Below are 12,577 nucleotides of genomic sequence, written 5' to 3' on the forward strand. Positions count from 1 at the left end.
TCATGAATGAGAATGGGTTGCTAGGTTTCCTCCCTCTCTCTTGACAATCGCTCCCACAGACTTTCACCGCGGAAAGAAAACACCGGGGACCTAGCGACTGCAGAGCGATGGCACTGCGCCAAGCCCACCAAGCCTCCCGTGGCCTGTCCGTCTTCAGGACCCTGGAGAGCGGTAGCTGAGCCCCGCAGACCCGTACCTCGCCACGCTCGCCTCACCCCCTGGCAAGCCCCTCCGTTCTGTCACGTTTTTTCACTCCTTCCCACCTCCACCTTCATTTTTCTTGGCAACAGCTACTCCTGTCTTTCATAATCAGATGAAAGTGTCTTTTTATGTTGTGCTTGAGGGGGCTGTTCGGATTGGCTGAGTTAGATTCCGTTTTGAAAGTTCATTAAATGTCCGTGGACCAAGAAGCTCTGAGAGCTTCTCAAGAATGAGAGACTGAGAAGGCAGATGACTTTAAAATGCTGCTGAATTTAATCTTTTACTTTATAAATGAACCACAGAATTTCAAAGAGTAAAGTGATTTTCCCATGGTTAGCTACCGAATCAGTTGCAAGTCTTAATTTAGTACCCTAGACTTCTAACGTCTAGGTTAATGCTTTCCTCAACTTTCCAAGAAAAAGAGAGAGAGAGAGAAAAGATTTTACCTTCACCCTGGACGCTTAGGTTTCCTAAGCAACAAGTGAAAGATGGAAAGGCTTATGATCCTGAGAATAAGGTGGATGCAGAGTGTGCACTTCAGAGCCCCAACGCAGGCCCGATCTTCCGTCTCACCGACCCCATGCAGCACAACTGAAGTCGTTTCAGCCAGACACTTTCTCCCCCAAGTCTGAGGTGGGTCTGGGATCCCTCAGTCTTCTCCCACCATCTAAGTCTCCCAGATATCCATCCCAGTGGAAACTGGTAACCAAGTCCACCTTCTATGGCTCTGGCAGGCAGAGCTCCAGGCACTTTGGGGGGTGGTAAAAAAGAGAATGAGAGATAAGAGAGGAAGAGCACAAGTTGCAAAAGTATACCAGGAGATTTTCATTCAAATTCTAAAGAATCAAGAGACGTGCACAGGCCCTTCTCTACACTGCACTTCACATTTGTACTGTGCATAGGAATCCCCTGAGAACATTAACATTCAGATTCTGATGCAGTAGTTCTGGTAAGGCCCACGATTCTGCATTTCTAGAAACTCCTAGTCAGCAAAGCTGCTGCTCCAAGGATGCACTTTGAACAGCAGGGATTTAGAAAGAGGGGAAGAGTGAGAAAGGAAGGTGGAGGAAGAGGGGAGAAAGGGAAGGAAAGAGGTTGAGGGGAGAAAATCTAACCAAAGGCCTTTCTTTTTGCTCTCACCGACCTTCTCGTACATCCCCATAGTAATGCTGTAGTAAATGGCACTAAGTACACATTTTCTTCAGTTTGTAGCTGGGCTCATTAGTAATGGTATGCTGGTTTCGTTTCTCTCCTTCCATTCTTGCCCTTCGCTTGCTCTGCACAGACCCCAGATTTGCCTTCTGCTCGGAAGCTGCTCACCCTCCTTTCTAGCACCCTCTACAGCCTCGTGCAGTTCTTCTCTCACCTTCTCCGGAGACCCCATCCTGAAACTCCCCGGCGGCGCTCGGACTTCTCCCTCCTGCTTTCCGCCCGGCGGGGGACTGGGTTCTTGCGCGGGGGCGAGGAGTGGCCAGGCCGCCTCTCGCTCCTGCTCCGGGCAGCTCTGACACTGCCTGGCCGAGGCCCAGGGGAACGCCTGCCTCAGGAAGAGGATGCCAACGTTGGGCAGAGCTCGTTCATACCCGTGAGTACCGTTGTCCCCACCATGCCCAACTCTGGCCACTCCAGGACGCCTGCATCCCCAACTCCTTCCTAACCTTGACTGAGCCACTCCACGAGGGACCAACAGGGGCTCCGGCCAGCAAGGAGAGGTGGGAAAGTAGAAACCGGGTTGAGCAAGTTCAAGGAACAGGCACTGGCAACTCTCCTGACACTTCCCCACTCAGGAAACCCTCCAAGCCACTTTTTCCTGGGCCGTTTTCTTCCAGGATTCAAGGAAGAGGGAGGAAACCCTCCTTCTCCCTGAGGCTGCTCAGACACAGGTTCTTAACGCATCGCTCTCCTCCCACTCCTTCCAGCCTTCCTCAGCTGCGCCTCAGGTCCCTCCTCGTGCTCCCACTCCTCTGCCCCCCACCCCCAGCCACTGCCGGCTGGAGGGGTCGGGGAGGAAATGACATGGTATTATTTTTGTGTTGGGTCAGCATCCAACTTCAGTTTAGCCCTCTGAGCTCATGCTCACAGCCCCGGCAATGCCTCGCTCCCGAGGGCACCCTGGGGACTCTAGGGAGACTCGTCAATCTGATTCTTCTGCACAGGCCTGGTGACAAAGTTCCTCCTCCACTCTCCAGGCCTTCCTCCTTATCCCGCTCTCCAGAGACCCTGACGGAGGGAGGGCAGCTGCCAAGGGTCTCAGAAGGATCTGGAGTTTGGAGTTAGACTTTGCCACCCAACCCAATCCAACCCTACTCTCCGAACGAGGTGAAGCCTTTGGCTCCCGCAGGCCGGAATGAGCGAGGGTCCCCCTTCCCAGTGCGGGTGGGACTACCCTAGACGGAGGCGGAACCGGTGTTGGATAGGGGCAGAGATCCAAGAAGCACCCTGGGGAGAGGGAGGAGATAAGAGGCTGCCCTCCAGAGGCAGGGGAGTCCGCGGCAAGAATCTCTAGAGACTGAGCAGCCCCTCCTTGCACAGCGCACCCCCAACACACGCACCTCCCTCTACCTCCTTCATTCACAAGGTCTGATGAGCAGGCATTCCGGCACTTGAGTTTGGCTGCGCCCCCAAGCGCGGAGGCGTGGATACCGCAGAGGAGGACTCTGCAAACACCCTCAGCGCTTGCCTTGCTTTGCGCGCACGGTCTCGGTACTTTCCAGGCTAAACGAAGGGGGCTACGGTCCGGGTGCAAGTTGGTGCCTACGTGGGGCCTCGGGTGACCCACCGCAGCGAAGCCTGCGGCTGCCAGAGCCAGGTGGGATTTGGGATTGCTCGTCTGGGGAAGGAGGAGAGGGTGGAGACAGAGCACAGGAAGTGAGAGAAAGGGAGAGGAGGGTGAAAGGAAAGACCCAGAGCCAGAGGAAGAGGAAAGTTGGAGAGAGCAATCGTGAACGTGAAAGTACATCACTTGGTATTAAAACTTAAAATAAAATAAAAGTAAATAAATAAATAAAGCACACGGGGGACGCATGCGCAGGGCCGACCACCGCGACCCGGCCGGAGCTTCCCCTCCGGCTCTCCAGGCAAACAGTGGAATCGTGAGTACCTCGCTTCCTAAACCTCCCTTCCTCCTCTCGCACGCGCCTAAGACCTCGGCCTGGGAAGTGGCTCTGGCCAAGCCGGGCGCGCACGGTGGGCAAAAGCTGGCATGCTAACTGTCGCCGCAGGGGCGGGAGCGCATGCTGGGCGGTCGCCTATTGCGTGGATCCAGGCCGGTACAATGGTCAGTGCGTATTTTGGAGGTGTGACCGTGTCTCAAGTGTGGCTGGGGGGGGGGGGGCATTTAGCCACCAGAATCAATTTCTATCCTGCCCACCAGGGCATCAGCCCCCATAGCCTGAGGTCAGTGAGTGGATGGGGGACGCAGGAGCCTAGTGCTTAAAAGCTTAAAATGCATATCGACGCTCGTAGTATATCTGGGAAACCAGGCGGGTGGAAACGTGGGCATTCCCACTGGATATCGAGAAGGACGAGGAAGGGAGCCGGTCGCTGAGGCAGGCGGGTGGAAAGACAGAGGAGACACTCCCTGAATCGTAGAACCTCCCTTTAGGGGAAGCGCCACTTGGGACAAGGACCTGAAGAGAGAGGGCCAGGAAAGGGCTCCTGCACAGGGACCCAGCTGGGTCTGACTCGGTTTCAGCATTTACGCTCTTGAATCCACGCTAGGCTTTTTAGGAGCGGGTGTCGCGGGTATTTTTCCTGAACGAAGCTGGGTGATGGACTGACTCTCTTCCTCACTGTCGGAGCTGCTCTCGGGAACTTGGAAGGAGTCTGGGGCGACCAGGCTGTGGAAAATTGAAGGGGGGAGGGGGGAAGGAGGAAGGGGGAGGGGGCGAGGGACCAAAGGAGAGGCGGCGCTCAGGGAGAGAAGTGGGCTTCTAGGGTGCGAAAGCGCGGGGACCTCCCCTGCCCTTTTGCTGGGAAACCAGCCTGGAGTGAGGCCCGGGAAGAGGCAGTGCTGTCGGAGGTGTGGGCGTGTGCGGTGGAACTTCTGTGCGCCCGGGAGCGTGGGCGGGAAGGAGTGGGAATTCGGGAATCTATGTGCTCTGCTACCTGTCCATCCTGCCTCCGCAGGAGGGGGCAGGGGAAAGGCCCCGGGACAGGCGGCAGGCACGGACTGGCTTGCAAGGTGCCGAGTCTCCCGGACTTGCCAGCGTCCAAGGAAAACCCACGCGAGTAACCAGGGCTCCTGAGCGACCCTAGCGGCGGGCGGGACGTGGCCCAAAAAGAGCTGGCAGCTAAGAGAGTAGGCACAGACTGGGATCCCGGGCTGCTGCTGCCACATCCCCGCCACCTGTGGCGAATAGGGTGGAGGACTGACTGCGAATACAGTTTCTATCAGGGAGGAGAGCGCTAGAGGGAAAACGTCTTCCACATTCCTTGCTTCTCAGAATCCCGCAGAGGCCCGTCGCTCTTTGTCCACCCCCACTGTAGCCGGTACTTTGGGTGCGAGTGCAACTCTCCTCACCCACTGGCTAGCAGAAGCAGCCGTTTGCAAGGGGTTTTCTCGTTGCCCTGGGAATATGGGGAGCAGGGAGCTCCTGGCCTATTCTCCAGTCATCCTTCTTGGGTCAACCTTCCCCTGCAGCACAGATCCTAGGGCCTTCATTTCACTTCTAGTGGTTCCAGATTGTGGAATGCATGAACTATGTGAGGGTCCGAGTTCACAAAACGGTCTGACTTCCTCTCGACTTGGCAAGGACATTTGTAATTAAATGGCTCTGTCTGTAAATTCTTTTTTTTTTTTTCTCGTAACCTAATTTTCTACTGGGCATCATCCTGTTTATCTTCTGTTCATCAAGTGGCATCTTTTGTATCAGAAATCAGGAACTCATATGAGAGGCAATATTGCCTAATGGGTAGGAATCCTGGGCTCTGTAATTGTCTGGTTTCAAATCCCAGCCTAGCTGTGTGACTTTAGGCAAATTACTTAACTTCCCGGTGCCATAGTTTTATCATCCACATACTGGGGATAACAGAAGTACCTACCTCACAGGGAAGTGCCAGAATTCAGTAAATTAATATAGTATAGCTCTGGTACATAACAAACAAAAGCTACCAATACTATTATTATGTTGATCTAAATTAGCCTAGTAAACTTCAAAATATAAAAAGATAAGGAAAAGTGCACATTTTGTGTACTATAAAGAGTATACATAATGAAATAGAATACTGGAATGTATTCTAGTAAATCATGAATACTAGAAAAACAGTAAATGTCTTCTATGTCAATATATACATTTAAATACAATACTCATGGACATGGGCAACAGTGTGGTGATTGTGGGGGAGAGTGGGCATGGGGCAGGGGTGTAAGGAAACTAAATAGTAATGAAAAATACAATAAAAACTATTAAATAAAAAGAAATTTAAATACAGTGCATTTCTACATCTTCTGGACCCTTTTATTTCAAATAATTATCAAATAGTTACATACAAGCTTTAAACATCCTTTTAAGACAATTAGCTGTAACCTTCAATATATTTCACTTTGTAAAACAGATATGCATGAAAAATATACATTAGGTCATAGTATATTAAAAAAACAATGTCTGCATTAAATAGTGTAATGTCTGCATTACACTATTAATGTCTGCATTAATGTCTGCATTAAATTTTATTGTGGAAACAGCTTTGAAGTTAGAAATGCTAACATCTCTAAGATCATTTCAAACATTTTAGCCAAAATACTCTTAATATCAAGAATACAGAATGGTAAACATAAGATTACTTATTCCACCTCCTTCACTTTACACATGAGGAAACATTCAGAGAGGTTAAGGGCCCAGGCTGGAGATCTCCAGATAAATAGGGGCTAAAATAACATTAGAATTAGGTCTTCTGAGTCACTTCCCAGGGCTTTTCAACAGCAGACTGAAGATTTCCTACAGACTTATGAACCTTTAACAAATAGGAAACCAGAGTTGTGGGGACAACTTTTCCCAAAAGTGCCCCCGTCCGCCAAGGATGAAAGTAAGCACTACTAAGACATGGTCTGCTTGGGGAGGAGAGGTGGCCGATTTCTCAGAGGAAACAAAGGCCAGGAGTGGTGGTCAGTTTCTCAGAGGAAAAAGGCAGCAAGCCCCTTCCTCCAGGGGCCTTTATTGGATTATAATACACAGGAATACAAGGCGGCAAGGATCAAACAGTAGATAACATTTCAAAGAAATCTGAGGACTTAGTCTGAGTCAGAGTCTGTCAGGAAGGGAGTTTGCAGAAACTTCAGGGTTTCCTGCTTGGACTCTTAACATATGAATGAAAGAACTCTTAGCAGAGCAGGTTTCACAGGTTTTTTAGGAATTCTTTGTGATGCCAGATTTTTCCCCAGGATCTGCTCTGGCAAGGCAAGGAACTGCACCCCTCCCCATCAGGTATTCAGGCTTAAGTGGATTAGAGCCAGGAAGAGCTTCTCCCAGAGGACTTGGGGACTTGGGCTATGTCACATAAGGGGGAGGAGGGTCCATTGCTCACTCTTTGTTGCAGCACCCCCAGTCCACGATGGCCTCTCAAGTGATCGAGTCTGTCTTAGGTTGCCCCTCTCTATGTGAGGAGACTTACCCAGTATGGACTTCCGACCATGCTTTGGGGGCAGGGAGGAAACTGAGGCAGCATTTGCTACCAGAGACTAGCCTTGTCTCCTGTGGCTTGCATTCTGGAGGTCGCTGGCTCATCCTTAGCCACAAAGGGAGTGGGGGGACGGTAGTTACAATTCCTGAAATCAGGTAGAGCGGTCCCCAACTCAGAATTATTATATAGGAAAAAATAAACAAGCATGTGTTATCTCCAACACGAGAAAGACCAGGCAGTGATGTGGCTGGCTAATCTTGTCCCACAGCTTCATCATGGTCCCTCACTGTAGAAGATATGACCATGTGACTTGCCTAAGGTAAGGTAAGGTCACAGATCAAGCTAGAGGCAGAGCCAGCATTAGAATATAAGGTCCCATTAGGCTGCATGTTCTATTAATCCTTTGTAGCAGTTTTGCATTAGAAATCATTTTTGAGCTGTTCTTAAATTTTAACAATCTCTTTCCTGCTGGTTTTGAAGGTCTTTCCTGTGTAAAGAGCTATTTAGGAAAGTCCTTCAAAATTACACAGAGATTTTTTATTATTTCAGATTTTGTGAACAAGCAAGAGTGAAAGAAAAAAAACTTTCTTATTTGAGAGCAATAACCTGGCTATTGGCTTCATTTCAGGCGCTCAAATGGTGGTTTCTATAATCCTAGGGTTCTTTCATTCCTACACGTGGCAGTGACATTCACCTAATACAGATAGACGCAGCAGGTGGCTCAAAGGTCCAGCCCTCACGTGAGCAGTTTAGGAATTACATGGCAGAGCCGTTCAAGTGAGCATTTGGCCTTGCTAAGTTATTTATAGGAATGGTGTCTTCCAGGGAAGGCATTTCTAAAAGCTATGACTGCATCCTTGAAGAAAGGAGCCTTGGTTCTCTCCAGTGCATGAACTGGGTATCTTATTCTTGACTTTACATCTCTGTATACATACCAATGTTCTTAGACAAAAATATAGGACAGAGTAGGGAGTGGCTTTTTAGCATGCTCCTAAGCCTGATCAGCAGACTTGAGTTTTGAAATCACATGTGTTAAATTTAGGCCTTCAAATAGTCATAAGGTGAACCCAATTGGGAATATTGTGGATTGGTTTTCAGAGTACTACCAGGTGACTCACAATGTGAGCTTCTATTCAAATCCATATAGTGTCAGTCAGCAACTAACAGGGTTCACTCTGAGTCAGAGCTTAGCATTTAATACAATAAGCGTGAGTCACTGATTATCCAGCACTATCTGAGATGGTTCCTGAATGTTACCTTGATCAGCTCAAGAATTTAGACAACACTGTGTAGTATAATTGAGTGGGCTTTTGCAGCAGCCATTCACAATGAAGTTGTGAGCATTCAAGATTATGCATGCATAGAATATATTACCTTTATTCTAATCCAGTTGATTAGATTCTAGCTATTTCCATGGGGAATCATTTGCAAAATGTGAGTAATATGCTCTATTGACCAACTGTGATATTTTACTTGAGTTATTTCAATGATTATTAAAGCTAGGTAACATATTTGGTTTTGGAGTACTCAATTTTCTCCTTATTATTTAATTTTACTGTAAATTGTAAAATCATTTTTAAGTGCTTTAGTATTTTAATGTTGGACAGTGGCATTTCATGCAAAGCTGCCCAGCAGTTTAGTTTGACTCTCTGAGGTCCTAGTTGGACAGCATACATCTAACACAATAGTGAAGTAGAGAATACCTTGTTCTCGGGTATGTCCTCATTTGTCACCTCTGACACCAACTGAATAATAGTATTTGCTCAAGTGCTAGAAAACAAGTTTGTGGTGCTGCTCTACAGCTCCTTATAACCCAGCACTTAAAACCCTTCTGGGGCTATATGGCTAAATCAACACAGGCTTTTTATGGCTGTTCCTTTTGTGAAACACATGGAAAGAATGATGCAACCTATGCCTCCCATCACCCTTGTAAAACTTTTATCTCTCAGGGTGAGATGATAAAGAGATTTAGGGGACTGTATTTTTTTAATACTTATTGATAATTAATGGTAAGAAGTTGTTATCCTTGGAACCAAAATTAGACAATTGTTTAAAAACACATGTATATTTTTCTCTGTCTTCTGATGGCCCCAAGAGAATCCCAAATGTGTGGATTTTACCATATACTTCTATTGTGTTTCTACAAATATCCATTTCTAGTAATAACTGGATACTAATTCATACATCATCCACTATATAGAAAGGTATAGATTCTGCTTTGCATTTAATGGGAGCTGTACATAAAGAGTTCTGTTCTTCTTCACTTAATGTAATTTCAGATCATTGGGACTATTTAATAAATTAAACTACCCATAAAACTGAAATGAAGTTTCTCCATAAGTTTGCTGAATTTCAGTGAGGAGCTATAGTTGTTTCTTGTGACATCCTGGATTGCTTTTAACTTTTTTTAATTTGAGTTTTAACTTATAGTAAATTGTACATATATTAAGTGTACAGATTAATAAACTTTACATAAATACACCCTTATGTGACCATCATCTAGGTCAGGATTTCTCCGCCTCAGCACCACTGACATTTTGTATTGAATGTCTTTTTGTAGGACATTTAGCAGCATCCCTGTCCTCTACCCACTAGATGCCAGTAGCACCTCTCCCTAGATATGACAATCAAAAATGTTTCCAAACATTGCCATATGTTTTCTGGGAGTGGGATGGAGGATCACTCATCACTGCTCCAAAGCAAGATATAGCATATTTTCACCCTATATCCATAAGAATACCCCTCTTGTTTCCTCCCACAGGTAACTACTTTTATAAGTTCTCAAACCATATTTTAGTTGGGCCTGTTCCTAAACATCATATGGACATATATTCTTTTCATCTAGTTCTTTAGCTCAGCATTATGTTTTTGAGCTTACTCATTGTTGTTGCATGTATTATGATTTCTTTCAGTTGTCCAGTGTTCCTCTGTGTGAATACACCACAGTTCATTTATCCTTTCCACTGCTGAAGGACATTTGAGTTGTTTCCAGTGTGGGCTATTAGAATAATGCTAACATAAACATTCTTACTCATGTCTTTTTATAAATATAAGCTGTTATTTCCACTGGGTACCAAAGAGTGAAATTGCTGAGTAACAGATTCAGTATATGTTTAGCTTTATTAGATAATAGTCAGTTTTTTGAACTGCTTTTATTCTCCAAACCAGAAATAAGTAAGTAAGTAAATAAATAAATACACACACACACACACACACACACACACACACACACACACACACACACAGGGTCCAGCACAAATAACACTCTTCTTTAATTACAAAACCATAAGCATGTAATTCTGTAGCATAAAATATCATACTCAAGCACACCATATGACATTTTAGGTGAAATGTTGAAGTTAAAACTATAAATTGTTATTACCCTACCAATAACACTCAAGCAAGCATTAATTACTTCTGCCAGAATATATTTATATATATATATATTCCTCATCAGCATTTAGAATTGTCAATCCATTTAATTTTAGTCTTTCCCTTGTCTATAGAGGTACATCATTATGGTTTTAATTTGTATTTCTAATGCTTACTAATGATGTTGAGTACCTTTTGTGGGGGACCATTTGTATATCTCCTATTGTAAACTGCCTCCACATTTCTTTGGCCCTGTTTTCCACTGTGTTCTCCATCTTATTATTGATGTGTAAGAGTTCCTTTTACATTCTGGATATAAGTTATTGTAAAAAAGTGTGTTGCAAATCCCAATCTGTGCCTTGCCTATACATTCTCATTTCATTAGCTTTTGACTTCTTTAGTTTCTGTGAAAAGTCATGTTTCTCTGAAGGTAACATGTCTTTTACTTCTCACTGATTTAATTTTTTTCTCTTGTTTTTGGCTTGCCCCAATTTGAATATAATGTGGCTAGGTATGGTTTTATATTTGTCTTGCTTTCTATTCACTGAGTTTCTTATGTCTATGAATTGGTATCTTTCATCAGCTATGAAAAATTTTTACCCAATATCTCTTCAGATATTACTTCTGGCCTGTTTTGTCTTTCCTGCTTCTATTACATATATTATTTGAGTATATAAATATATATTATTTGAGTATTATATAAAAGGAGTATTTTGAGTATTATATATGTAATGCATACATATATATTAGACTTTTTCTTTTCTCCCTCATGTCTCATATTTTATGCTTTTTGTCCATTTTTATGTCTCTTCTTCAATTTGAATACTGTCTTTTGACTTGTATTTAATTTATTTAACTTGTTTTCTTTGTGCTCAGTCTTCTGTCAAACTAGTGAGTTTATAATTTCAGAAATTGTGTTGTTATAAGTGTAGTATATCCATCTGATTCTTTTTTAATACATTTGAATTCTATGAGGAAATTTCCTATTTTTCATCAATTTTGTCCATCTAATTCTTGTCTACTAAATCCAATGTTGAGTTGGTTTGTGAGCCCCTATCTATGATTTGTTTTCTCTATCACATTTTTCCATCTCTTCATGTATCTAGTAATTTTTATTATTGATATGTGCAGACATTGTATGTACAGAGATTGTGTAGGTTCAGATAATATCTTCTACCAGCAAGTAATCTCCTTTGGAGGGATTGCCTCTGCGAGAACGAGGGGCTGATCACTTTATTGTTAATAGGAATCAAAATGGTTTGGAGCTGTTTACAATTTTAGTAAGACTTAAGTCATCTCTGGCTATATCCCATTTCTCATGTATTTTCTCCTGGACTTTGGATTTAGAACCTCTTGGATTTCTATCTTTTCACTCTTGAAAGAATGAGAGACTTAGTCCCACCTTCAGAAGTTTTGAGCTTTGTTTTGTACCCCACCTTCCCCAAGTGGTTTCCACATCTGGTGAACATCTTGAGGAGGCCAGCCATGCCTTTGGGGAAGTCCTGTCACTGGAGGAGAACTTGTTCTTCTTCACGAGGCTGTGGAGACCCTTTATATGCTGTCCATGCCCAGAGTCACCAAATGTCCTCAGGGATGTAAATAGCTAGTGTCAGACTTCTCACTTTTGAAGAGCTCTCCCACTCAGGAATTTTAGTAAATTTAATCATTCTGTTTCCATAGCTTTCTGGTGTCTTTAGAAGTGTGGTTTTAATTATTTTGTTTTACACTGTCCTAGGATAGAATGGACCACCTCAGTAGCTTTTGAGGCCAATGCATTTCTATCACCACAATTACTTTAGCAAACCTGGTTCCCTTCATTTCTGCAACATCATGCAGAGTTAGTGATTGAGTTTGCACTGATTTTAATTATCTGACCTTACTTGTTGTATGGTAACAGGGGTGTGCCCTGACCTATCACCATTTTTCCTGAAGATATTTTTCTTCATTTGTTCCTTTTTATTCCATGTTTGGGTCACATTTTTAATCTATTAGGTCATTTGTTTCCAATGCAATTTAGAAAATGAAGATTAATTTTTGTCATTTACAATTATAAAATGTAATACATGTTTTTATGAGTTTCAAAATGTTAGAAGGAAAAGAAATATGTTATAATCCTTGCAACTCTGTTTCAAATTACAGTTGTGTCATGTAAAAAGCATAAGCATTGGAATGAAAGAACTGGATTTGAATTTTGACTTACTAGTTTGTGAGCCTCACATTCTTAATATATATAATAGGGATAATTACACTTACTTTAAAGTAAGAAATATTTAGCAGAGAGTTCAAGGGAGTATTCAGTATGTGGTACCTATTACCATTATTCTTCTAATATTGACCCATCATCATTTTAGGCCCCTGAGCATGAATAACTTGATTTTAAGCA

General features: G+C 44.1%; 1 protein-coding gene and 1 non-coding gene across 5 annotated transcripts in view; one reads left to right on the top strand and one right to left on the bottom strand.

Moving 5' to 3' along the window:
• The window catches only part of RGS20 (regulator of G protein signaling 20), a 126,809-nt gene that overhangs the window by 35,744 nt on the left and 78,488 nt on the right, over positions 1 to 12,577 (top strand). For 2 of the 4 annotated variants that reach the window (XM_053661019.1, XM_053661020.1), the window contains one exon: positions 1,487 to 1,786. The exons of 1 other annotated variant lie outside the window; for it this stretch is intronic. In XM_053661019.1, coding sequence (XP_053516994.1) covers positions 1,487 to 1,786 — 300 coding nt within the window. Of the gene's footprint in view, positions 1 to 1,486; positions 1,787 to 3,254; positions 3,294 to 12,577 lie in introns of those variants that run through there. One more of the 4 variants, XM_053661021.1, reaches the window with a different exon arrangement.
• On the bottom strand, positions 11,919 to 12,051 carry LOC119043738 (small nucleolar RNA SNORA66). The gene has a single exon (XR_005081472.1). It is a non-coding gene; the product is annotated as a small nucleolar RNA SNORA66 (small nucleolar RNA).

Source organism: Artibeus jamaicensis, unplaced genomic scaffold (assembly GCF_021234435.1).
Source record: "Artibeus jamaicensis isolate MK-2021 breed Jamaican fruit bat unplaced genomic scaffold, CSHL_Jam_final scaffold_916, whole genome shotgun sequence".
NCBI classification, from domain to species: Eukaryota; Metazoa; Chordata; class Mammalia; order Chiroptera; family Phyllostomidae; genus Artibeus; species Artibeus jamaicensis.